Source organism: Tinamus guttatus, unplaced genomic scaffold (assembly GCF_059628265.1).
Source record: "Tinamus guttatus ecotype Peru unplaced genomic scaffold, ASM5962826v1 Tinamus_guttatus_pri_ptg000198l, whole genome shotgun sequence".
In the NCBI taxonomy this organism is placed as follows: Eukaryota; Metazoa; Chordata; class Aves; order Tinamiformes; family Tinamidae; genus Tinamus; species Tinamus guttatus.
In genome coordinates this window covers 3,780,741-3,808,304 of record NW_028288732.1, presented here as the reverse complement: position 1 = coordinate 3,808,304, position 27,564 = coordinate 3,780,741, and the positions used below count along the sequence as shown (strand labels likewise).

The 27,564-nt window shown below is 38.7% G+C and overlaps 1 protein-coding gene across 1 annotated transcript; it reads left to right on the top strand.

Annotated features, from left to right (window-relative positions):
- The first annotated feature begins 526 nt into the window (after window positions 1-526).
- Window positions 527-25,765, top strand: ECT2 (epithelial cell transforming 2). The gene is made up of 25 exons (XM_088523902.1): window positions 527-556; window positions 3,200-3,359; window positions 3,972-4,051; window positions 4,158-4,250; window positions 5,276-5,458; window positions 6,037-6,126; window positions 6,899-7,006; window positions 7,307-7,380; window positions 7,494-7,624; window positions 8,559-8,674; window positions 8,865-8,927; window positions 9,371-9,593; window positions 11,129-11,265; window positions 11,936-12,055; window positions 13,855-13,923; window positions 14,821-14,931; window positions 15,022-15,118; window positions 15,380-15,461; window positions 16,479-16,557; window positions 16,718-16,837; window positions 18,365-18,503; window positions 19,403-19,557; window positions 20,700-20,807; window positions 21,936-22,082; window positions 25,428-25,765. The coding sequence occupies exons 2-25, from the start codon at window positions 3,230-3,232 to the stop codon at window positions 25,515-25,517; spliced, it is 2,745 nt and encodes a 914-aa protein (XP_088380028.1). The 5' UTR covers window positions 527-556; window positions 3,200-3,229; the 3' UTR covers window positions 25,518-25,765.
- Window positions 25,766-27,564: the final 1,799 nt, after the last annotated feature.

The following is a 27,564-nucleotide window of genomic DNA, read 5'->3' as shown; positions in this document are numbered from 1 at the left end:
GACGAGCACGCAATTAGGGCGTTAATTGGGGCGCCACACGCAGAGCGGCCGTTAACGGCCACGGCCGCCTCTGCGCTGCCGCGGAGGCGGCCGCGGCCGTGATGGCCCGTACGGGGGGTCACGGTTCCTCCATCCCGGCCTGCGGCCCCATAGCGGCGCCCGCCCCACAGCAGCCACGGCCGCTCGCTCCACCCGGGCCTCTGCGCCGCGGCCGTTGGAAACGTTCGAAACGCCCCAGCGACCAATCAGAGCAAAGCCCCGCCCTCAAGCAACCTGCTCGCCCGCACCACAACAGGGCCCAGTCGCCCTCCCGCCCGCCAATAGGAAGCCGCCTGGCTATGAGCGGCAAGCGCAACCGCCAATCCGCGAGGGCAGGGGCCGAAGCGCCTCCCAAACGGAGCTAGGAGAGGGGTGCGGGACATCTAGACGTGAAGGCGAATGAAGGGGCGGCTTACAGCGGGGCGGCGGCGGGCAGCCAATGGGCGGCGGTCTTAGTGCGCCGGCTCGCTTTTTGAATTGGTGTCGGCGGCCGCTCATGGCGGAGGCTGGTGGTGCGGTGGGTGAGGCGGGACGCGGCACCGGGCGGGACGCGGCACCGGGCGGGCTTGGCGCGGTCGGCAGTGCCCGGGACACCTGCGAGGAGGCCTCGGCCCTTGGAGGAGGACGAGGGCTGCGGTGCCCGGCGCCGCCCCGGGCCTCCCCGGCCACCAGCGGCCTCTCTCCTGCACCTGCTGGATGCCCAGCCCTGCACTAGCGGCCACATCCAATCCAGCCTCCTCCCTGCATCACAGCTCGCTCTGCTGGGTGGCTTCTCTGGAGGGAAACAAGCAGTAGGGAAAGGCTGCTGTTGCCTCCTTGCTTAAAGGCACATGTGGCTGTGAGCGTGGGTGTTTTTGAAGCCTTCCCCCAACAACTGGGGTGTCGTGCATTGGTGGGCTAGATGAATGTTAGTTTTGGTGCTTCTTACCTCCTTGTACATGAGAGGGAAGCGTGTTGGTGACTTCTGTGCGTTCTTTCTCTTCCAATTCTTGAAACTGTCAATGTCTTGAGTCCAGCTACTAGTAGCTTTATGTTACTATCTAATCTGCGACTCCTGCAATAAAGGGTAGGAATAAGAATTTGGATGTGACCATTGTAACTGGGTGCTGCATAAAGCAAAATCTGCACACAAAGCGCAGTAGGGGCCTTTTCCCTGATATGCTCTGCAGTTCCCGTAAACCGCAAGCTCACATTCATGTTACCAGATGAAGCAATGGCTGTGTGATGGGAATCATATCAGTGCTCCTTTTGTGATGGACACTTCCTTGTTTTTAATCTGTTAAGAGCCTGAATGATTTTAATTTAGATACTCATAACTGCAGCTATTTTTGGTTGCTTGTCTAAGTTTACATAAAACTGTCTGTCTTGTAATAATGGCTAACAAGGCAGAATCTTCCAGGATTATCCATGTAATTTTTTTTTTTTTTGGCCACAACTGTGTGATAGGAAACTTGGTTCCATAGAGCCTGTGAGACAGGGTGGCTGTGGAGGACTTGGGACTTCACCTTCCTTAAGGGCTTGGGATCTTAAACACAATGCAGCTTCTTTATCATATGTTCCTTGGAGATCCGCTGCATTGATGCCTCAGTACTGCTTGGTTTTGCTTCAGGTCTTCCCAACCTGCTCTTATCCTTCTCTTCTGTCTTGCCCTTTCCCCCTGTTGCTGCTGTGCCCATGGTGGTCTTGTAGACACAGAGAGAAGGCGGACAGAAGAGAGGGCCATGCTATGCAGAGCTGTGTGTGACGTTATAGTTGCAACAGAGGTGGCAATTTTGATAGATGAATATGCCTAGGTTTATGAAAGGTTTGTGGCATGGGCATAATATTCAGTGTGATGTCAGGACCTTCTCTGATGTGGTACGAGGACACTATGTATCCTACCCAGAGTCTCGGACGTGATCTCCTGAACTCTAGAAGATAGACTTTTTTATTTTTTTTCTATATTGCTGTCATAGCAAAACTCCCAGTTTTTAGTGCTTTTATTTAACTTTTCTACCTAATTGGACATGCTTTACAACACTTAAAATGTTGGATGCTGCTGTCCTGGGATTTTACTACCTCTTTCAGGCAATGCTTTAATATATTATGTTGGAGATGAGCTTTCAAAGGGGCATTTATAGTCTTAAGAAGAGCTTCTTTTGTTAAAGAAATACAGGAGTTGTTTCACTACAGCTGTCCAGAGGTTATTCCAGTTATTGCTATCACTGTGCAAATACTTAAATTTGCATGAGTCACAGGAAGTGCATACTTTTGGATACATGGAAGAAAACGTGCTATATTCTGGACAGGTGTCATGGAACAAATCTGCTACAAGATTCCCATAACCTCACACATTTTGTACAGGTAGTTAAGATTTTCCAGTGTGCAGCTTTTTTTTTTTTTTTTTTTTTTTTTTTTTTTTAATAGCAGGAAAGGCACAGCTGTATTCTGCTTGTGAGAACACAGAACCTCTTTATCTGGTGGTGAATGGGTGGTACCTCTGTGTCAGAGTTAACGTAGGTGTAGATGTACAATCTGTTGTAGTCTCCTATATATGTCCTTTTAACTCCTTTACTCCGTTGCATCAATTACTTTGGAGGAACCTAGTATTTCTCTGTTTAAGGTCTGCTTCTTATGTTCCCCGGGATTCCTTTTTCTTCACTCTAATGTTAAACCAAAATAATCCTACTCAGTTCACCTAAAAAGTGAAATTTTAGCAAGGTTCTCTGTGCCGTAATTCCTCTACTAATGTTTTAGATGAACAGTGCTGTTTTTGGTCTCATATTGTGCTTATAATGGCTTAGTACTGAAGCAAGGAAAGCAAGGAAAGTGTTTTATGGTGAAATGTTTTTAGTGAACACTAGACTCCTTGTTTCCCAGATGCTCAGTTCAAGTACACCTTCTTTGCAGCTAGCAGCCTGCCTAAAACCATTTTGGTCAGAGCCTTCTTGTCAGTCCCGCCTATCAACTTTGACTCCTAGTATTCTTTCAGAGCTGCTCCATCAGTGTGAGTGGGATTTCAGTGAAGAGTGGTGTGTGGGTTTTTTTTTTTTTTTTTTTTTCCTCTCCTCTCTCCAGAAGTTTAAAGTTGCTTCTGGTTGTCTTATTCAAAAGACTCTTATTACTGTTATTAATGAGCTCTTTTGCAGTTTAAACTTAACTTATTGCATCTATCTTCTAGGTGCTGAAGAGAGAAACTTGAAACTTAATCATGTCTGACAACAGTACACTGATGTCTGAAACTGGGAGGAGTCTCTTGGCTGATTCTTCTGTTCTAGATTCAAAAATTATAGAGAACTCAAAAGAGAATGTATTTCCTGCACCTGTTTCAGATGTTGAAGGTAATGGGAGAAGTCAATTTTAACGGTATCATATTTTTACAGTGACTCTCTAGATATTTCAGCTTTCCAAAGCTACTGAAGTGATTTTTTTTTTTTTAAACCACAGATTGTATGTAATAGAGCTCAAGTATTTCTACTACCTGTAATGCATTAGAATCACAGAATCATTGTGGTTGGACAAGACCACAGGATCTTCAAATCCAACTGTAAACCCATCACCACCATGGCTGCTAAACCATGTCCTTAAGTGTCTCATCTACGTGTTTATTGAATGCTGCCAGGGATGGTGACTGCAGCATTATCCTGGGCAGCCTGTTCCAAAAATTCCATGGCTCTTTTCTGGAATGCATGCCATGGAGGCAGCACTTGTTCCTTCCTTTGCAGACTTTTGAAAGCTATATAAATAAAGGGAGAAAAAGTATTTCCACTTCACTTCTAAAAGTTGTGCTGATTGATTAGTATGCTTAAATAAAAGGACAGGCTTCTTAAGCAAATGCTTGTTTTTAAAAGATGCCCCTTGTTCCTGATTTAAAGGGAAAATACACTTTTGAATTTTTGCTTGATTTACATCTAAAATGCTTTTTTCTTTAATTTTTTTTTTTTTCTAAACAGAAGAAATGCCTCAGATAGAAACAAGAGTGATTCTGGTTCAGGAAGCAGGGAAACGTGAAGAGCTTCTGAAAGCTTTGGAGGTATGTAGGTCTAAGATTTTTTTAAAAAAAATCACTATAATAAGATAGAGTTCTAGACTCTCCTGGTAACTTGCTGATTTTGTACTAAAGTTCTCCTCTTCCACAGACCATAAAGATAATGGAAGTTCCAGTTATAAAGATAAAGAAAACTAGTCCTGATAAATCAGAAGAAAAACTAATAAAAAGTATTATTCATATGGTATGTCATGCAATTAAGCACACGTGATTGCATGCAGCATGTTGCACTTCACTGGGACTGAAATGTGCAGATATGTTGATTTTTCTATTAATGGGGTGTAGTGGTCACAAAATAAGCTAATGTGTCTGATGGTGTCATTTGAAGCTCACCTCAAAAATTGCATTCTGTCTTTTTATTAAATACTCAACTGTGGAGTTAGTATCTTCAGCTCTTAATTAGCAGTGTTTTCTAGCAAGGGGATAGACAGATCAAAGGAGGCATTCAAATGCATGCTTATATTAAATCAACACTTTCATTAGTTTTTGCTATGAACGGGCTTCTTAATTGGTTAATTGACCTCTATTTCAGCTGAGAACTGCATCTGAAATTAAATGTGAGAAGTGGTTATCTGTTTCTTGATGTGAAAAACCTAGAAAATGAAATTTCTAAGTAAACATTGAAATTGGAACAGACCAAACTTTATTTTTAAGCCCTTTTGAAATATCAGGAATAAATGACTTCTGTATTTTAGGTCTTACGCAGTATTAAACTTGCTTCTGCTAGCATTTTGTGTTAAGCTGTAGTTGATAGCAGTATCCAGGAGTACCTTAAGCTGTTCTAACAACCTAGAGGGAGAAATTTCATTAAGCAGGTGTGCTTACTTAAGGTTCTCCCTCAACCTCAGTATATGGATTTTTGCCAGTACTATATTGCCAATGTGAACTGATGTTTAACTACTGAAACTACTACAATTCTTGTCTTCCAAAAATAATTCTAAGATTTTTTTTAAAAAAATACTGTTCATAGCTATTCTTATAGTAAGGAATGATTCCAACCATTATGATTCTATAACTCATCTAGCTTTGACAAATACATCTTATGAGTCTGTCAGTGAAATCTTAACTGTCTTTGCATTTACCTTTTTTCTTTGCTTCCCCGTCCCCCCGCCTTTAATGGCCCAAAAGATCAAGACAGTTAAATGCGATCCTACTGTAAGTATGTTGCTTGAACATTGCTTCTCTTTCTTTTCCAACCTCTAAATCAAGGAAATTAAAATGCCCTACATAAAGATGGACTCAATAGAAGAACTTGGAGATTCTGATTCCCCAGAGTTTGAGACGGTGTTTGTTGTAGCAGACTTCCAAGATTCTGTGTTTAGCAACCTCTACAAAGCAGATTGCCGTGTTGTTGGACCTCCAGTAGTACTGCACTGTGCACAGAAAAGAGAGGTATGTGCTTTTGGTCAAATCAGCTGAGGAGTTCTCTCATACAACGAGTTTGAAAATATTCCAAACAAAATCTTTGTGTGCCTTGCTTTGCCACCCATGCGTGTGAAGAAGATTCTTTTGGGAAGGTAATTTTGAGGAAAGCAGATTTCTAATATCATTTTATAGTGTTGTGCTGAAGTAGTGAGTGAAAAAGGCCAGGTAGACAGTGGTAAGACTGTACAATAAGACAGCGCTGTTACTACAGTAGTTGTGAAAGTTATTGACCCCCAAAGTTGGGATTATGCCATTATGGAAGGCAGCATGGTCTAGCAGACAGTTTGTATTTCCAAAGGCCAGTGCTTAGAAGGAAGTAGGTTGGGGAAGAAAAGGATGTAGCACTGCACTTGGGAAATGATGTTGTTCTAGTTACTTTATCAGAATTTGGAAAGTCTGAAGCTGAAGTGCAAACTGAGTACAGACTTGAACTAGTCTATAATACATTTTCATACTAGAAACAATAGGGTTATTGTATTAGAGATGCTAAAACTCTACTGGAAACTGCAGGCTTTTTGCTAATAAACCAACTACTTTTGTTTCAGCCTTTACCTTTCTCATGTCGTCCACTGTACTGTGCAAGTATGTTGAACTTGGTACTGTGCTTTACGGGATTCAGAAAGAAAGATGAATTAGTAAGATTTTTCTTTTTTCTTTTGTTGTTTTTGGATTGGTAAAACTGTTTAACTTGCTTTTAAAATAATTCCCAGTTCTACACTAGGTGTAGTGTGTTACTATGACTAAGGTGCTATGAAGGAATGAGTTGCATCTTCGTTGTTTTGTTTTACTCCAAAATGTGATATCCAATGAGAACGGAACTGTTTCTTTATCCAGGTCTTGTGATATGGCTTTTGAATGTCCTTAAAATTCATCAATTGGTGCTTAATTTTCATATTAGACACCTGTGAATTGATAATATGGTTCTACACTTTAGTCTGGACAAGATGAATGAAAACTCCACCTAGTATTAGGACTGGTAGTTAAGTTTGATCAGCTGGATTTAAGCTGGACAGGTTGTTTAATTTTTATTTAAAATTTTGGCAATTATTGTTTTGGGTACGGTTGGCCATATTAGTGATGGATAACATTGCACTCTTTTCTAATGTGTGAAATGTGATCTAAATGTGATTCTGATGTGATCATTATGTATGATGATCATGAGAATGGTGGTGACTTGGGTAGTCTTCCTCAAGTTCTACAAAATCTTCAGAAAAGAGTCAACAGATCTTCTGATGTACCAGCTCTATCTTCTCAACAATTTGTTTTAACTCCACAACAAAAGTGCAACACTTCACCCTAGTCATTTAGTGTAAACTCCTTTAAGTGACACTGTAAATGATCCTTAAACTTTTATTCTGTACCATATTCAAAAGGTGTACTGAAAAAATTTCACCTTTTAATTTTCAGGTTAAACTAGTGACCTTGGTTCATCATATGGGTGGAATTATTCGAAGAGACTTTAGCTCAAAGGTTACACATCTGGTGGCTAACACAACGCAAGGAGACAAATTCAGAGTATGTAAGCTCAACTGATTTGGGTTTTGGTTTTGCATTTTTTAAGTAGTGAAGGATATTGGGCTAACTGCACTTCTGACTAAATGTTGAAATAGCTATTGATAATCTTGGTCACTGAAGAGTTAACATTCTAACCTTGAACTGTAAAAGCACTGTCAAACTATTCCTTAGAGACTATGTTTGTCTCTTGCAGTATTTGTCTTGAGAAGTAGATGGAAATTATGATTTTTTCCTCTTGATATGGAAGAGATTTAAATGGACATTTCACTTGTTACAGCTTCTACTTCCCTATTTTCTTAGATTGCTGTGAGTCTGGGTACTCCAATCATGAAAGCTGATTGGATTTATAAAGCTTGGGAGAAAAGAAATGAAATGTAAGTGTCTACGTTCCCTCCCCCAAACTAAAACACTGTTTGGTAGTGGTATGTAAACTTAAATAGTGACATACTACTGTTTTAGTGACTCTTTTTGTGCATGTCTTTTTCAGTGATTTCTGTGCGGCTGATGAGGATTTTAGAAATCAGTTCAAGGTTCCTCCCTTTCAGGACTGCATGTTAAGTTTCCTTGGATTCTCTGATGAAGAGAAAGCTAGCATGGAAGAAATGACAGAAATGCAAGGTTACTGTTTTTGAATGGCATTATATATGATAAATATTTCCCTAGTACAAATATTTTATTGACTAAAATGGTAAAATGGTGGATTGTGAATCCTTAAGTTCCTGTAAATAATAAAGACTTTAAACTTCCAAGTCTGGATGAAACTACGATTTTAAAAAGAAATGATTTCAGGATTTTTGAGGTTATCCTGAAAAATATGCTGTGTGCCACACTTCCTGCTTACATTTTCATCAGTTTAATGTCAGATAGGTTCGCACGTGCTTTTTGTGAATTGTACAGTGTTTTAGTCTTGATATGAAACTTCACGGGTAAGCGAGTCTCTAGAAGATTTTTCATATTTTGGTAGTGTTTGTGCAAAGAATCTTACTGACAGCAGAGATCCAACAGATCACAGACAGTGTCTGCTCCCTTATTTCTAAAAAGCACCAATCAAACTACAGAAATGGGAGTAATGCAAGCTTGTAATGGTAAGACTTCCTCAAAACAGATGAAAGTTGGTTGGTTTTGCTCTTCTTTCTGACATCTTGTACCTAAAGCTACTTATAAACTTCTGATGTATGCAGGTTGTATGTGTCTAGCTTGTGGACTTGAGAGTGACTGTTCCTGGCTTGCTCTTCTAAGAAGCGTGAAAAACTGTTCAGACAAATGCTGCATTTATCAGTAGAGAGGTTTTAAAGCCCTCTGAACTCCAGATTCTCTTGGCTTTTCAGTGTGTATCTCACTGTTTCATGCTATGTCCAACTTATTACTGGCAGTAGACAGCTTTTATGATCAGGGGTGTAATGTAAGCTCAGCAACTGAGTGTTGCACTAAAGGTTTATCTGTCTTTGATTTGTCTACTGATGCTAGGTGTCACAGGACTATTAAGTAAGCCACTGATTTCTAAATGTAATCTTCTGAAGTTCTACCAATTCATCTTGTTTTCTTTATCTAGGAGGACATTATTTGCCAGTTGGTGATGACCGGTGCACACACTTAGTGGTTGAAGAAAATTCAGTAAAAGACCTTCCATTTGAACCTTTAAAAAGTCTTTATGTTGTAAAGCAAGAGGTAAGTACTAATAAATTCTTAAAAGAATATTTTCTTATGCTAACCAATATGTAAGACAAATTTACCTTTTTTTAAGCCACACGTTTATATATGGATATGCAAGCTATCTTAATTTAAATATGTTGTTTAGAATATTCTTAAGTTCATATGAACCCTATAACATGTTGGGCTTGTTTTCTTCCTTCTTCAGTGGTTCTGGGGAAGCATTCAAATGGATGCCAGAGCTGGAGAGTCCATGTATTTATTTGAAAAGGTATGTTGAGCGCTCTCATGCCTTAAGTAGTATGTAAAATTAGCATTTGCAATAAGAGTCAGATTTAATTTCTTAAAGCAACATTTAAATTCCAGATAAGCCATTATAAATTTTACAACTAACATATGAATGTGAAGAATACAAATGACCTGTCTGTCTGCTCTTGCCATAGCAACTAGTATGTGGTTCTTATGCTTGCTGTGTGAAATTTGTCAACAGTGGAAAACCTTTTCCTGCTTCCTAAAGATCAAACTTATTATTGAAGCAAAATACTAGTGTGGCTTCTAATAAAAGTAAGGGCTTTGTCTGGATTCCATAAACTTCCCTAATAAGAATGTTGTGTACTCATCTCTCAAACTAGCTTATCGTCATTGCACTGAATTGAACTGGAAACAGCAGGTAACAATTAAAAAAAATATAACTTTTTTCTTCTTTTATTGCAGTCGGAGAGTCCAGGCCTCAAAAAGTCTGTGTCGCTACTTTCTCTGAATACTCCAACCAGCAACCGTAAAAGAAGGCGCTTGAAAGAGACGCTTGCCCAGCTGACCAGGGAAACGGACATGTCGCCGTTCCCGCCTCGGAAGCGCCCCTCAGCCGAACATTCGCTCTCTATTGGGTCCCTGCTGGATATTTCGAACACTCCAGAGTCAAGCACTACCAACGGAGGTAGAGCTAAAACCTTCACTCAGACATTTGCCGTGATTAAGATCTTGCTGCAAGTTGTGCAAGTCATAGTGATGGTGGGGGAAGTCTGACAGGTTCTGGTACAGGTTCCTGAGTAATTCCAGACTTTCTCCTCTTCAAAGTGTGCAGAAAGCAGAATAAGAGTGAGTGAGGAATTCAGTCACTGTCAGAGGCCATGCTGCCTCCTGTCCTCGTCATAGGCATACTCAAATCTGAAAGAAAATAAGGAAATCATTTGCAAGTAATAAATAGAATGCACAGGGCAGTGTTACTTGGGAGTGCTTGGAATACTCTGCTGAAAATCTGCAGCAAACAAGCAGTGTAGTTAACTAAGCCATCCAAAACCCCCTCTTGTAAAATACTTGGGAAAAAGGAGAACTAAAATACTCGGAGAAACGAGAACCAAGGATCCTTTCCTAAAGGAACTAAAGAGAAAATTCCTGCAAAGCCCACTTCTTCTGGACCTTTGAAATGTTCTGTTGAGGTAACACTATTTATGCCAACAAACTGCGTTATGTTTAAAAGTTCACAAGAATATAAATCACCATCTTGTTTTGACTGGTTAATTGGCAAAGAATTTTTAATGTTTTTGTGCGTGTGTCATAGACAAGAGATCTGCAAGATTAGGGATTAGTCAAAAGCTAGTACCTGAGGTTTTAAAACAAGTCCCAGTTCCATCATTGAGAGTTGCTACTGGTAGAAAACTGTATACAGCTCAAATAACTTATCTCGATGAGGCACAGTCTGTAAATGGTGATTCAGAAGGAATGCAGTAAGGATCAGCCTATTCTCAGAGACGAGCATTATAACTAGCATTATCTAAGGATAATGTTAATACTCCTGTGTCCCCTGACACAAGTTTCTGCTAATCCAATATCAGCAGGCAGTTTCAGAAAGATTGCTATTTTGAAAACAACAGGTAAGGTACTCATTTCAGACTAAGTGTGATAGTAGTGAACTTTCTTCAAAGTTCTCTGCTATCAAATACACATATAAGTATTAAAATCTGAGCAGCCCAGATCCTCATCAGCTTTAGCTCTAGGAGAAAATGACTCGTGTCTCTCTTTCCTAATAAGGTAAAACACAATAAATTTGAAAGGAAAGATGAATTATAACAAATGGCTTTCAGCTGCATATTTAATACAACGGGAGTGAGAGATGAAAGACAATTGCTTACATGGCAAATGGAAAATCTATATATGTCATATGTACAAATAATATTTAACATCTATCTCAGTTTCTGTGTAAAAGAAGGTTAAGTCATTGCAGAAACAAAAAATGGTCTACCAACTTAAGATTAATTTTAAAGAATAATGCATGATTGTTGCAATTCTACAATAGGGCTTTATTAAAATATTTCTCTAAAGACTGCTATAATCTGCAGAGTAACTTATGGAACAGCCTTAGTAAAGATGATGTCTTTCCCTGAGAACTTTGAAGGTTTCTATCTTTAAGGGTGAGCTTTATAGGAGTTATATTGTAATAGAGATTTTTTTTTTGCTATATCTCCTCTTAAGAAACGCCAAAATCCTGTCCAAGGCCTTCTAAAAACTCAACGCCTCTGCCATTGAAGCAGTCTGCAAGATGGCAGGTTGCGAAGGAATTATATCAGACAGAAAGTAACTACGTTGATATTCTAACAACAATCATTGAGGTAAGCTGGTTTTAAAGCAGATACAGTCTGTAGTTGTAACAAGACATCAAGTGTTTTAGATCAGTGGGTATTTTTATTCCTTCCCTCACCTGTGATCTCTCCCCAACCTATGATCTTCAGCTTTTCGAGGGTTTGAGTATTTCAAAGCTCCATAAAAGACTACAGTGAAAGTAAGTCTTGTCAGTAAAATGGCATGCTAAAAGTGCTTATTAAATCATAAAGACTGAATTTATGTAGTGGAACTTGTAGTTGATATGAAAATACCAAACTTCACAAAAATAGTATCTTCATTTTTTAAAACTGACTCCAAGAAGATCAGGATAGCAAAAAGCTTAGATGAATAGCTCCAGCTTCTATCACAAACTCATTTGCACTGCAGCTCATCAGATACCTAGAGAATGAGTTACAATGTGTGTGAGTAGAAAAAGAGATGAAAGGAAGTTATGCTGGAATAACAGAGTGCTTGTATCTTAAAATCCCACCTCATAACAGTCTTGCTGAGAGGATGCAGAATGCCTCAAGATTATGCAGAAAAGTGTGATTTGCAGGAAAAATGCTGCTTTCACAGTTATTTCTAATCCAGTAAGGGGAGGATGGGAGGGAGAAGAAAAACTAGTAAACAACAGTCTCATTCTTTTTTCTTTCCCCCTTCTATCCTCTAATTCATCAGTTGTTTCAAGTACCACTGGAAAAGGAAGGACAACTTGGAGGACCAATCCTTGCACCGGAGGAGATCAAGACCATATTTGGCAGCATACCAGATATTCTTGATGTTCACATTAAAATCAAGGCAAGCTTTTTCTGTAACCTCTCAGTAGGGAAACTTTTGACACTGACTAAGATTGTCTGTATAATTTAAGTCATATTTGCTAGGTGGAATTTAAAAAGTCTGTGTGGTTGTTTGTTTGTTTGTTTTCCACCTAGTATGAAAAACTCGCCCTTTGTTTTGAAGAACTTTGAGCCAGTTATCAAAAATAAGCAGTTCCTTAAAACTGCCTCAGGTTTCTACCTCTAAAGACAACCTGGTACTGAAGTCTCTTAGGTGCTGACTAGAATTCTGTATCAGATTGTATTTTTAAGTTCTCGTAACATTCTTTCTGTTAACATATTTTTTGATTTGGATTGTAAGCTCTCTACACAAGAAACCATCACTAGGTCTGTCAGCAGACTGTTGCAGGCGTTCATCAAATATGAAGTCATAAAATCTCTGTTAAATATTAGCATATATCTGTTCTTGTCTGCACTTAACGCTAGGCCCTTAAAATAAATGGGCTTGTGGTCTGATGTTTGCAATTGTGTGGTGTGTGTGTGTATGTGGGTCAGGGGGAGGTTGTGTGTTTTTTAATTCTTGGGGATGTGTCTAGTTAATCACCGTTAGAGATAAGGAGAGGAAAGAGGAGCATGTTTGCTTGTGTGACAACTAGGATGCTGCACAGCATGCAGGGTAGACAAAGTTGCTTGGATGTGGTCATCTGTTTTCCTTCCTTCTCAGTGTGATTAAGATAAAGAGGATAGATGGTGGAAACAAACCAATGTTAATGACAGCTTCCCTTCACTTAAGGTGAATCCTGAACTCCAGTTGTGCCCTTGTGGCTCTGTTATAAGCTGACAGTGAATAAGCTTGTATCAGCTTGATAAGGATAAAGCTTAACAGCTTGATCTCACTTTCCTTGACACCCTGGTGCAGCAAGTGAGGGAATGCTAGTTCTGCTTCAATTCTGTTTAGGACTTGAAATCCTATACTAGTTTTACACTTTTCTAATTGCAATGAATTCAACTCTGCGTAGCCTTCTTTTTAATTCCCCTTGGGATGTGTTCAGTAGTTTAGTGGACCCTGCTGTTGTCTTGTAGCAGAGTCGGCTAGTGCTGGCACGTTGCTGCACTCTGCTTACATTGCTTCAAAGCTTTGTGTTTGGTTTGATGGAGGTCTCTTGTCATCGGCCTATGAGGCTTAATCTGAATTTGTTTAGATTTTAGGATAGCCGGTTTTATTATCTGTATGTTTCCATGAGAACTCTCTAATTGGTGAAACACACATTCTAGCAAGGTTAAGATATGCAGCAAAGGGACCAGTGTGAGAGATCTATAATGCTGGGATATTTTTATTCCTGTTATTATTTTAACTCCACATATGCTAACAAAGTACTTTTTGGTTCTCTGACAGCAGAGTTAAGTTATTCAATAAAAATTGCTTTACATTCCTTATTTATAGTGCTCCTCACAACAGTATCCTATAGATAAATATCTTCTGTGTTCTCACATTTAGTCTAGTTTCTGCTTCTGGTGTGTGTTACTCTTCTAAACTAGTTCTGCATGTTCTTGTATCCTTTCTCCACTCTGGCTATGACTTAAATGTTATTTTGAGTTAGAACTACGGAAGAAACTTAGAGGTCTGGTCAAGAGGACTTGACAAACAGTCAATTGGATATATTGCTTAAGAGTAGTAAATGTCTACTTGCTAAGCAAAGTGTAGTGGTTGGAATGACATGTAAACTATCCCCTAGTACATAACTGTTATGTATAGAGATCCGTGATGGCTGCTTTGGTTGGATGGCTCATTTTCTTACCCTACTCCTGCATATATTTTAGGAAGACCTGGAAGATCTTATGATGAATTGGACTGAAAGCAGAAGTATTGGTGATATCATTCTCAAATATGTAAGTTTCTGCTTCTCACTTTATAGCTCTGTTATCACAGAATCACACAGAATGGTTAAGGTTGGAAGAGACCTCAAACTATTGTCTTAAATAACCTTTGTATTTGATTTGGCAAACCCAAATAAAGCATTGCTGAATGAGAAAGAAGTGTATTAGTCTATCTAATGGTATCTTCTGTTTAGAATTATTAGCTCTAAATTGGATGATACACTTGTCTTACTGAGGTAATCCAAGCTTACACAATCCAGCTGAAATGTGTATACCTTGTGATAGGTGTAGAACCTTAGCTACCTTTTGCTTCTGATCAGTTGTGAAGAAGGAAGAATGCAAGGCATTCCTGTGAAATTCCAAGTGTTGACATATAAAAGTGCATAAGGACTCTGTTTCCCACAGTACAGAGTGTGCAGAATGGAGAGGCTAGTTCTGGGACTGCAATGCATTTTAAGATATGTCTGCTAGACATCTTGTGCTTTCACAGACTTGATCATATTGGGGCAAACAGTGCTGCAGTTTCTGAAGCTCTTGATCTTAAGCACTGCTTGTGATAGTCTATAATGATCCAAAGATGATAGTATGCCATAGGGAAAATATCTGTATGCAGTTTCCCAAATTCTTGCCAAAAATATCTTGCTAGGTGATGATGTGCCTTTTTCTTAAGAGGTGTTGAGCAATTTTTGTCACATCATAAGTACTTGACTTTTTCTTCAGAGCTGGCTGTCTTTAATCAACAGCATTAAGTCTTGGGCATCTGGCATGCAAAAAATATCTAACTTTGACTTTAAGCTTGCATTTATTACTTTTTTATTAAGCTATGCCTGAGTAGCATTGTACATATACTCATATGATCAAAGCTACATGATATGTAAAGCAGAGTCATAACAGTTGCTTTTCTTTCAGTCAAAAGACTTGTTGAAAACATACCCTCCATTTGTGAATTTCTTTGAAATGAGCAAGGAAACTATTACAAGATGTGAAAAACAGAAGCCAAGATTTCATGCCTTCCTCAAGGTAAATGTCTGCAAAAGTTTCCCTCCCTGCCCACAGCTTCCACACAATTATACTAATGAGAATTATTTCCGTTCTCCTCTTTTCCTACAGATAAATCAAGCTAAACCAGAATGTGGCCGTCAAAGCTTAGCTGAACTCCTTATCCGTCCTGTTCAGAGGCTGCCTAGTGTTGCTCTGCTTCTAAATGGTAATCTAATGATATTGTGTAATTTTTGTATTAGTCTGTCTATGAAGATGCTAAAACTAAGCAAATGGCTGCTTTTGTTTTAGGTAGGAAAAGCTATTCCTAATTACAAGAAGTCTGATGCTGAGTGTTAATAGTACTTTAAGTCTGAAATTGTGTTAACTTTAAAGCAAACTGTCGTCTTTTTTTCTTATTTCTCTATATTCTCAAGACCATTAGTTTTTAAGGATCTGGAAACTTATACTATTCTTCTTTAAATCATAGATATTAAGAAGCATACAGCAGAAGAAAACCCAGACAAAGTAACTCTAGAGAGAGCTATTGAATCATTAAAGGAAGTGATGACGTAAGTGATATTCTAAGAAACATACTGCCGTGTATAGTTCTTTCTGTATTGCTTTAACTTGGAGCATATTGTTGCTGTACACTTAGTCTGCATGCAGGTATACATAATTGCATGTGTTCTTCAGAGTATGGTGACTGATATTTTTGCAGAATTTCCCTGCAGAAGAATGGGTGAAGGGGGAACAGAATATGAAGAGTTTAAGCTACATCTCTGCTTTGCCAGATGTCTCCCTCTTGCTGCTGTCATGCTCATTCCGTAGCAAAGCTTTTGAAAGGAGTCTGTGGCTTTGTTATCCAGTACTTCTACCTGAACAACTGCTCACTTCCTGCCTCAGTGTGATGTTGACTTGAGTTTTCTCTGTTCTGTTCCAATAGTAGTTACAACTTCCATAGTGGAAGAAATGTTTTCATCTCAGTGGAAGCATGTATATACCTCAAGATTTAAAGGATGCACTACTGTTAAAAATTTTGTCTTAGCTGCTCCTGGCATCAATCCACCAGTTAAATAGCTTGAGTCTTAAGCTAATTAGATACATTACACTTCAGAAGTGAGATTTATGCCTCCATCAGTGAGACACCCTTTGCTGTTTGGCAAATGGTGGTTTAATTTTAACAAAACCGTTTCTTTTTCTATATAGCAGTTATGCTTGCACTTGTTCCTTGAGCTCGTGAGTTGTAGCCCTGGCTTGGGGAAAACTACAAGATGTAAAGAATTGTATTGAACGGGTTCCAGGATCATAATCTATGTGTTTAAAAATATATATGTATATACCAAATAATATATTAGCTACTGGTATCATGCACAAGAGTTATTCTAGACCTGAAGTCTCCTATATACTTAGCATATAGTGTTTGAGCATTTATTTCTAAATGATCAAGCAAGTTTGATTTTTGCATTTTCTATTATTACTGAATGAATATATTTCTTAATGCTTAATTTCATTATTTTATGCATCCTAAATACAATACGTTCATTAGCGTTGCTTGGTACTGAAAATAAACAATATGTTTCCTTCAGACACATTAATGAAGACAAAAGGAAAACTGAAGCACAAAGGCAGATCTTTGATGTTGTCTATGAAGTTGATGGATGTCCAGTAAGTAAATTCTCTGAAGCTGTAGAACTATGAAAATGAGTGGTAGTTTGTTCCCTTTGTGGAAGTACTTAGGTTAAAATGCAATGGTACTGTTCAGTTGCAAGTGATAATCCAGCCCTTGAATTAAATGCTTAATGAGCTCTCTGCTCCTATCTTACAGGCCAATCTCCTGTCCTCTCACCGAAGCTTAGTTCAGCGTTTGGAAACTGTTGCACTTGGTGATGATCTCTGTGACAAGGGAGAGCAGGTCACACTCTTCCTGTTTAATGATTGTCTAGAGGTAAGATTATTGTGTAAGTGCATCTTGTGAATTGAATTGCAAAATGCTTGATGCTAAACACTATAAACAAGTAAAATCTAGAAGCATTGTGAAGCATAATTTAGTCAGGACGATGCATGCTGATGGTACTTCTATATCGTATAAGACAACATGAGGACCTAGTCAGTTCTCTGTGGTTGTCTTGCAGCAAGATCAAAAAAGTTAATATTGAAAGGCAATGAAAGTCATTCCTTTATAGAAAAGAGAATTAATATTGCTTCCTGGAAATAAGGCTTGTAGTTCTAATATGTTGGCGTCATAGGTGACTGATGCTTGTCTTGATGATCACTAAACTTTTTTCCATAGATAAATGCAAGAGTATTTCTGCACTGTGTGCTTTTGCGCATTCCCCTCTGAACAATTCTACATACAGATATGTAGATATGTATCATGGATACCTGGAAATTGTATATCTGTACTTTCTTGCTCTAAATAGAGTAGATTATTCACAAAATGTTAAACTGCTTATCTGAATTACACTTTGAATGCCGCTGGTGGATAAAAGTGTGTTGTAATCCCTGCCTCAGCAGCATGTTAGTCCTTTTAAGGTTATTTGTACTTAAATATAAAATACCCAAATATGAGCAAGACCAGCAACAAAAAAAAGGAAGAAAAAAAAAAAAAAAAGTAAAACCCATACATACAAATATGGCATGACGCCTGGTTGTGATTGATCCAATCTTCCCTGCTGCAGAGGTCTATGTTAGAATTCTCTCCTTCAAGTTAGTTACTGAGATTGCAATGCCATTATAAAAGAAAACAGTTTAATTTGCTGTTGCAGCATACTGTTCAAAGAGTATTGTTTTAAAATAGCTATTTTGTATGTAACAAAAAGACAAAAAGAAATTCAGAGCGGGTCTGCTCTGTGAATTGGCTCAACTTCATCCTATGCTTATCTTTTGGCAAGCCTAGGGTCATCATCTCTTGATGCTTGTTCTGAATTTCTCTGGAACATCATGCTCTCTGCTGTAGGTTATGCAACTGTCACATGTCCTTCCTGAATAGGATTACTGTGCTTCTGTTGGTACATGATATGTGTTGGTTAAAGCCTGCAGTAATTCCTGCACAGAAAAACACATGCTGTTTTCTGTAGTAAAAGGAGCGTATGCTTGGACAACAGCAAGTGGTTCTTCGGGGATACAACACAGCCAGAATAGGTTCATGCACATAGATGTTCTTGTCTGTTTAAATCTAGGATGCCTTGTGGAAGGATTCCCTTGTTCTGCAGGGTGGAATTGAGGTTTACAATGCAAAATTGCTCTGCCTCTGACTCTTTTCAGAGGTGAGGGTGTTAATGCTAAGTAGCCAGTATTGTTGGGCTACCTGAAGACTTAGATGAAGATCCATGATCCATGAAGATTTATGTGATAGGGTAATTGTAACCTCTTCAGAGTATTTTTCCCACATATAAGAAACATAGAAGGGAAACAAGGCATTAGCAATACACCTTTTATCTTTAATCTCTTATTGTCTTCTGCTTAATTGCAGATTGCAAGGAAACGGCATAAAGTTATTGGTGCTTTCAAGAGTCCCCATGGTCACACCAGGCCTCCTGCATGTCTCAAGCATGTTGTTCTCATGCCTCTCTCCCAGATCAAGAAGGTGCTAGACATCAGGGAAACGGAAGGTTTGTATGTTTTGAAGTACCTTGATAGTAACTGAGAACTGGTTTAGAGTATGAAGGATGAAGGCTGGCTGTCATGGGAGAGAATGCTAAGCTTTAGTTGTATTTTATGTGTGTGAAGTGTTTTTTCGCTTTGCTCTTGTTACAGTATAATATTTAATTTTGCTTTGAGGCTTATGTGATCGGAAACCCAGTTGCAGAACACCAGTTACTGATTGCGATGAGCTTCAGTACACTAAAATCTTGGGAGAGGTCAGCTGTTCTCTCCTACGGGATTGTTCTTCTGATGCATCTTTTCTGAGCTGGAGAAGGTGCAGTCTCACTTCTTTCTTGAATGTGTTTAGCACACTTCAGCTGCCTCTTACAGAGGAGTATCAGCGGTGGATTAATTTTCTGCTATCAAGTGAGCAACATCTGTCAGATTTTTACAACGAAATCATTGTAACTTGGGTAGTTCACTATGTCATAATTAATACCAACTTCTTTGTTTGTTCCTGTCTTGCCGAAATAGGTAAATGTTGTTCACGGTGTTCCCTGTCAGTAAAGAAATAATCTGACATTTCATGAGTTAGAAAATCAGATCGAAAATGAAATTGACATCTACTGTCGTACCCAGTGCGACTGACTAGTCTGTGAACTATAGCATGCAAACTATTTAGTGATTCAAGTTGTCTGAACAGGTGATTACAGCCTCTTGATACAGCCACCATGTGTTCTGTCCACATCCTTCATGCATCACTGACAGTAGTGCTCTTGTGTCCATGAAGCTAAATCCTTGCACCAAGCTGTTTTTGCCTCTGTCTAGTACCTGGCAGAAAGAGTTAACTCTTCTGAAGACTTTTATTTCTAGGTTTATATGAAATCTGATTCTTTACTTGCCATTTTTTTTTTAAAAACTACAGATTGCCATAAAGCTTTTGCCTTAGTTGTACGGCCACCTACAGAGCAGAACAACAAACTACTCAGTTTCCAGATGACAACTGAAGAACCTCCCAAAGAAGACTGGTTGAAGACACTGTGTCGGCATGTGGCTAACACAATTTGTAAAGCAGATGCAGTAAGTGCTCTGGAGTCATATCATTGATTGAAAATGTTTTAAATACAGGGAGTTAAAGAACTGGTTAATAGCAGGCATGGTACAGAAATAGAGCAGAAAGCATTTGCTGCAGCATGACTGCAACTCACTACTTAAAGTGGATTAGGAACAGAGGTTAATAGTTGTAATAATAAGATATCTGTGTAATAGGTAAATGTGTATCTATTCCCTCATGCCACAGCACACTCAAAATCACATGCTGACAGATCATAACATGCTCTGCCAAATCCCATTAATTAAAATTTCTGTTGCTGCCGATTTGTAGCAGCTAGATCGTGCTTCTTCCCTACTGATTTAAATGTTAAATTAAACTTCAGTTAGAGCAGGCCTCTCTGTGCTCCCCAGTTTTTAGGCATCTTTCACTAATTCTCTTGCCATGCAAGAACTAGAGAGATTGGCTGCCTCACGGTGGCAGTAAAGGCTTTAATTCTACTGCTTTGTTCCGTGCTAGGAAGAACCTACATAGAGCTTGCACTCTCATAGGCTCATGATTTCCAAGCAATTTTTAAGGTGAACTATCTTTTCTTAAAATAAACCATAATAAAAAAATGCCCCCAGCAACCTCCTACCCCTATTGCTTCCTCTATTTTTCCCTCCTCTCCCTCTCTTGCGAATAGCTAGCCAGAGATTGCTTTGCATGTGCTGGAGTTTAAGAATGAGGCATGAGAAACTTGTGAGTATTCTGAAACGTGCTGGTATTAACCTGAAAGTTTTAGTTGTAATATTTGATAGCTGGGGCTATTGAGAATCCATTTTGAAGGAGTCAAAGGTGTGCTAGAGGGCTAAAGGGATATGTATGTTATGAAACCCCCTCAGGCACACTTCAGAGCTATTACCTTTATTTTAGTCAACACCGTATTTGAAACTGAGTCAGACCAAACATAAAACTGATGGATGAAGTGTTTCCACAAACTGACTGCAGCTGTAGCTAATCTTGTGAAATGTCATGAAAGCAAATAGCTGCTTAACTGTATATTGGGAGTTAACAAGGGAAGAATATGACAATTAAGAACCTCTCAATTTGAGCTAATGAGCTAGAGAATGATATTTTGACAATAGTTGGTATTATTGTGGATGATTATTAAGGTGATCTTTGTGTATAGGAAAACCTCATTTATACGGTTGATCCTGATTCAATTGAAGTAAATACTAAAGATATGGACAGTACATTAAGCAGAGCATCCAGAGCAATAAAGAAAACATCAAAAAAGGTAAGATACTCCATCAGGTTTTACTGAGAAATATAGTCTTTGTAGTCGGAACTGTGCTCATGTTCCTGTTCTAGGCCTGGGACTTATGGTAGTGACAAGATAAACTTAATCTGAGCTAAAACTTTAAGTATAAGCTTCTTAAAGAAATCAGGGGAGTGTTTGGGGTTTTGACTTAGTTTTGGGGTACATGCATATAGGCCTAAGTATTATGGTCACAAGTAACATATATATATATATATATAGTTATTTCAGTCTGTTACAAAATTTATTTTCAGTTTAGTATTTCAAGCTTTTTAAATATAAAACTGACTTCAGCTCTGCTTTTGGCATACTGAATGAATTAAAATCTTAACACTAGTCACAATGACCTAATTCTAAATATTTTCAAACACTGATGTAGATGATGTATGACCTGGGTAATAAAATAAACATCTACCATGCTATAAAGAAAGTGCTGAATGTTGGTCTCTGGCTGCAGAAGTAACAGCTCCTTTGCATGAGGCTTTTTTGGTCAGATAGTCAAGACCAAGTACGTCCTATTTTGCTGAAAGGGTCTGCCTGGGGCTGTGGGAGGAAGGTTCCCTCTCTGCTCTGTCACCTTGGCCGTGCTGTGTCAGGTTCCCCTAAAGATTATGGATGTGTGGTGATCGAGTATGACATAGCAAGGAAGGAATCTGCTCCTCATCCTTGGCAGCTTTCCAGAAGGCTCTCTGTGTTCAAGATGATATTACTATTTCCTAGAGAAAACTGTAGAGGCTGCTATAGTCTGGAAGCTGCAGAAGACAACTGAGAGCAATCTAGTGGGGGGACATGACTTTGAAAAATCTAATCTGATTTTGACTTCTCAGAGTTTTATTTTTCCAAACATCTTCATATTTGGAAAGAAGTATGAAGAGAGAGAGGGGGATTCTTAAAGTTAGAACGCACAGGGTTCTCAATATGGTCATATTAAGGAAGAGGGACTATGTGCTTCTGACTCGGGTCCTCTCCTCCAAATGTTAAATATATGGATAGTAGTCTAATGTGGTAGTTATTGTAGTCTGTGGGGTAGGTGTAATGTGACTCTTCTTTTTTTTTGCTGTGTGTTGTTTTTTGTCCATGTATGACAATCCTTGTCAAACTTCTCAGGTTACAAGAGCGTTTTCTTTCACCAAAACACCAAAAAGGGCTCTTCGAAGGGCTTTAATGACACACAGTAGCATAGAAGGACGAAGTCCCTGCTCAACTAATGAGAGTTTCATGGGCAGCCGCCTGCCTAGTACCTCCTCACTAGCGGTAAGTGGTTTGGCTGCGCAGGCCAAGTAAGTAACCTTAAGATCATAATTTTTTTAATGTCTGATGCAGATCATATTCCAACACTCTTAAGATCCACTGTGAATTTTTTAGCTATGTTCATAGATGTGTCACTTTGAGCAGCATTTTTCAATGAGAGAATGTTTAACATTCTGAAAACTCAGAAAAATCTGTTATAAATACTAGAAAACAGGAGTTACCTAGTACAGTGAAGCTGGAATTTTTAGACATATCCTCTTCTGAGCGGGTGAGACATTCCCAACATGCAGTCCTAGAAGTCTTAAGGCAATGTACACAAATGTGCTGTACAAACTTAGAATGGTATGGTGGAAATATCAATGGAAGGAGTGAGATGACACTAGGCAAACTGTGAAGAAAGGGTGGAAAATATTCTTAAAAATATTTTGAGGAGAATCTTCAAAAATGCAAGTGAATTAGCCTCTACATGAATTTAGGAAAATCTAGTTAAAAAAAAAAAAAAAAAAAGTACATAATGCAATGCTACCCATTGCAGCTCTTCTCTGCCATTTCCTAGCGCAGACTAGCATAGCAACTAGATCTGTAGGGATTTTTTTCATCATCTTTCCTTTCACTCCTACTATTTGAGTAAATAGTATGCTGAGTAAACATATATTCTTAAGCCCAAGTTTGTAGGACATCTTGCTCTCGGGCCTTTATCCTGTGTATTTTTCTCTAACTGCCTAACATGTCAGTACCTTAATACAGAAATGATTCGGTGTGCTTGAGTTGCTATTTATTAGATTTGTGCAACATCAAGATATTGCCCTGGTCTCCCACTTGAGGTAGGCCTACAGGGATAGGAATTAATAAGAGGGGGCGAGAGAAGTATCACAATAAATCCCCTGGCTTTAAAGGGGCAGGGAGGGGAACAAACAGTGTGAGGGGTTATAACCCGATTCTGTCTTGAGGTTTTCTTTCTTCGATTAAAGTTCACTCTGCAATTTTTATTTTATTTTTTATGAACCACACTATTCTGTCTTCATTTTGATACAGCAGCGGCTCTGTATCTCAGGAAAATGTCAGCTATACCTTTCTTCCCGCCCCCTGTAATGATGAGTACTTGGAGCTGGTAGTAAAGACTGTTTTTTTTCCATTGAGTTTCACAAATTCTTCCTAGAGGACCCCCTATAGCTTAGCAGCAGGGTGTGTATTGATAGGGGCTCTGTGTGTGGTGGTGTGGGTGGGCTTTTTGTTTTTGTTTCCTCTCTGAGGTTACGGTTCCACTCTACTGAGCTTGCATAAAGTCTCTTTTGATTGAATCTTAAGATCGGGTCAGAGCAGAAACATTTTCAAAAAACTGCAGTTTTACACATTATGTACAGGCTATTATAATGTATAATAAACAAGAAATGGGAATGGGTTCAAGATGCAAGTGTAATAAGCATGTATATTAACTTCCAAGGAGGGGGGAAAAAGTGAGGGTTGGATTTCAGCCCCTCAAGCTGGGGAATTAATTCCACCTTAGACTTGCAAGAAAGCTGTCTGAGTCCATTGAGAGACAAAGTTGATATTGAGCAGAACAATTTGTCTGAATAATATTCTGGCACAGCAGTTACGGAGTGTGTTACACCCACCTCAGTGTGGAAAAACTATAGAGCAAAAATTTTGATTGACCATCAGTGTCCAGATTGATTCTTTGCTTAGATCAACTATTGTACATCTTTGTAATCACAGATTGTTTTTCATCTTCTACATACAGCCTAAATGGATCTGTCGAGTGTCTGGTTAATGTTCGGTGTTCCAATCCTCTCCCAATCTCTGCAAATATCTGTGTTCCAATCGCTGTAGGAAGCAAAGGGGAAAATGGACCAAAAAAAACCCTCTCCCAGCTTGGAAAGCTTGAATGGTCTTGCCTTTGGCAGATTATGTCCTACTCCTGTTATGACTACCACTTGTGGTGATGCAAGAGATGATGATCAATTTGCTGAAAAATGCCACATACCAAATTCCAACCATTCATGTCCAGGTTGCATGAGCATACAACAGTCTGAGTAGCATAAACAAAGACAAAATAGTATAATTATTTATATATATATACATATATATATAGAATCAACAATGTGTCACTGGGGTTGGATTTTTCCTTTGACTTGTTCTAATGCACAGGGTTGGAGTCAGCACTCATTGGTCTGGTGTTTGTGGTTCAGTGACTGTCTTTCTCAGATATTTCTCTAGTGTTTTTTGCAAGTTTTCTTCTTATTTCACTTCTGTATGACTTTATTTTTTTTATTTTTTTTTAAACACTGAACTGAAACAAAGTAATTCAAAGTATGGTGGTGGTTTCTGTGTCAGAGCTGCAGAACTCGCTGGCCTGAGTTCTCAGAACTTCAGTGTCAGTTGTTGGGTGATCTTGAACAAGGAGTTTCACCCATGTCTTAACTTTGTGCCCGCTTCTGTAGAGGGGAAAAAAAAGTTCTAAGCAGTACTTGAGAGTTTAATGAGAGCTGCTATGTATACAGAAGTTTAAGATTTAACTGAAATATTGTCTAATGACTGCAAATAAGATATGTCATAAACAGATATTGGACTGCACAATGAAAAAACATGCTCAGAATATCCCCGTTTACCAGGTTCTTCAAGCATGCGGGTGCTCTGAGCTATATAACTGCCACTGCTTGGCTGTGGCATAAGGAGCAGCACAAGGTTGTGTGTTGAAGTACTTGAAGGACTCGCACAAAATGGCTAAAAAAATTTGAGTTGGTTGCAAGAGGTTAATGTTTAATGCTTCACACTGATGCATTAGTTTCACTGTAATTACAAGTCCCAGGAGCAGCCCATGCTCCTAGCATTAGAGGAGTCAGCCTCTTGCCTAGTTTCCTAACCTAGATAGGCTCAACTAAAGCTTTTGACAGGTTGTTGTGATATGGTCTACTGCTTTCTGTTGCCAAGAAGACATGTGCTCAGCATCTAATTTGGGGCTCAAATCTGGTAAGAATACAGGAACTTGCAGGGTCTGAAGGGAGCTCTGTTTCTCTAAGAAACTACTGTAACATTTCTTTCTTTAAATGTGGAAGGAGACTGTTACTACAGGAATAATGCAAGACGTGCATTAGAATTTATTAACAGCTATTTTTCAAAATGCTTTCTGCATCTTTCAACAGGATGATCATGAGGAAAATCTTTAAAGAGTTTTTCAGTCTAAGCATTCCACTGCTGTTCAAAAATGATAAATCATTAATTATAAAATTGCCCCTCTTAATTCTCTCCTGCTATGTTCCTTACACCATGCTTCAAACACAAGGGATGACTGTTGTGCTATTGACACTGAATATATAACCCAATAACTTTTTTTTCTTTCTCCAACAGGCTGTTCCTTCTCCTTCCTTGGTCAGCCTTCCTTCCATCTTTGAAAAAAGGAGTCACACATTAAGTCGATCAACAACCCACTTGATATGAAACAGTTTTAAAATACAATGTCATATTGTAGTGACCAACAAGCAGCTGGCTGTTCAAATGACCTGTTACTGACATTAATGGTACCTTAGTCATTAGCACTTAGCAGTAATTAGCAAAATGTTAGTGAACACTAAGTTAATCACAAGAGGTTTTTAGTTGTATTGAAGCAGATCAGCTAATCAGTGGAACAAGCAACTTTGTCTTTAAGACATTTGCACAAATCTTTTTCTCTCACCAGCATAATGGAAGCATCCTCTTTTATTTAAAAAGTGTCCCCTCTAGGCAATGAACTAGTTTGTCAGATTTTGAAATGAAGATGATGATTGTGTAACTTACCACTGTCAAGCATGACTCTTATGCTTCACCAATTGGCTGAGCGATCTAAACCAATACCTGAGCTGTTAATGTCTTCAGTGGAGATGTGTTATGAAGTACCTGACCTTTTAAGTATGACAGTTGACCTGTTGTACAGCTGCTTATTCCAGATATTTTGTAAATGTGGCTGTTTATAAAGAAATAGATTCTTATTTTACTGACTCCATTATGGTCTTCTGCAGTCTCACTGTGTTCCAGTGATAAGTTATGTAGGTTTATCTGAACAGTAATTTTAAAGGCCAGGACTTGCTTTGAGTACCCAAGGTGATTCAGGACAATTCAACTCTTTGAAGTGGAAGTCTGAGGAAAAATAATTATGCTCTGTGGTGTGTGTTTGTGTCTGTTCTGTTTTATTTTTCCCCTTCTCTAAACAGCCATAACTAAGAGAAACTGCCAAATACTTAGCTAACAGTTTGTTGTGTAATACATGAGATGATGGTGTGGAGGTGAAACTCGAGGGCCTGGTTTTGGTGTGCTAAGCTTTAGGTGTAGCACTACTAAGGCTTTACCCAAGTTGCTTAGACAGCAGTGTCTTCATTCACACCAATCTGTTTTTTCATCTTTTTTCAACAACTGCTCTGATCCAACACCATCTCAGGAACCATCTAAATATACATATTTCTGCATTTCATTAACAGTTTAACTGTCTGCTTGTATTAGGAGTTCTCAACTTCTGTTCCTTTTTTTTTCTTACTCTTTTAAACCACCACAATGTTGTCTATGTAATTAGTGATGCTTCCCAGCGTGTCATATTTTGTCTGTTAACTGTTTTTTATATAGCTTTTTTGCCAATCCTATCAATGTAAATAAACTGTTTAAAATAACTGTGCTTATGGTTTTGCTAAACAGACTTAGAGTCCACTTTTTGAGCATAAAAATATTGCCTTGGACTCTAGCCTGCAACTATATTCTGGCTAGTCATATAGCTATAGCTCATAATATATAACCTAGCAGATGCCATCTGCCACAACTGACCAGTGTCACTGACTATTATTCTTTTTATATGTGCATCATTCTCCTCCCCTTAGCCTCATGTATCCAAAAATTTGGATCCATGGAGCAAGGTGGTTTGTTTTTTTTGGTCCCTATCCACTTGAAGCAAGCATCTAAGTTTATATACATGCTGAAGTTTATCCAATAAGGAAACATCCAGTGGCTGTAGAAAAGAAATGATTTAATAAATATTATGCTGAAAAATCAACTATGCTTGGATTTTTTTTTTTTTTTGAATCTGGTAAACTTTGCCCATTAAGCAGGTTCTTTTCTCTAATTCATTTTTTTTTTTCAAGCTTCTATTTAATTACTAATACCTTTTTGCATAGCCTAAGTACAGATGCATTCACTTTTGGCATAAGTTTTAAGTGACTCTTTTTGTGCTGTAACACCACTGCTGCACTATAACACTACATTTATTTAGTGTGGGAATGGAGGAAACGGTGCTGCTGTTAGTCTGCTGAAACATAGACCTAACTGAAGCTACTGCAATGCCTGCTCCTTTCAAAATAAGGATAAACTGCTATAATGAGATTTGAACTGGTTCAGTGTACCTGCCACTAGCTGCATAACCTCACACTGAACTGAGACTTTGGGGAAGAAGGGCAAGGAAAGGGGGTGGATAGCAAGCCTTGCACCTTGTTTATAGTACAGGCGCCTTCCTTGGGTAAAAGCAGCT

Bases quoted from the DNA above. Each gene is read 5' to 3' on its own strand.
- ECT2 (XM_088523902.1), top strand. From the start codon at position 3,230: ATGTCTGACAACAGTACACTGATGTCTGAAACTGGGAGGAGTCTCTTG. The intron at 5,459-6,036 runs GTATGTGCTTTT...CTTTTGTTTCAG, and splicing joins ACTGTGCACAGAAAAGAGAG to CCTTTACCTTTCTCATGTCG. The intron at 18,504-19,402 runs GTTTGTATGTTT...TAAAAACTACAG, and splicing joins AGACATCAGGGAAACGGAAG to ATTGCCATAAAGCTTTTGCC.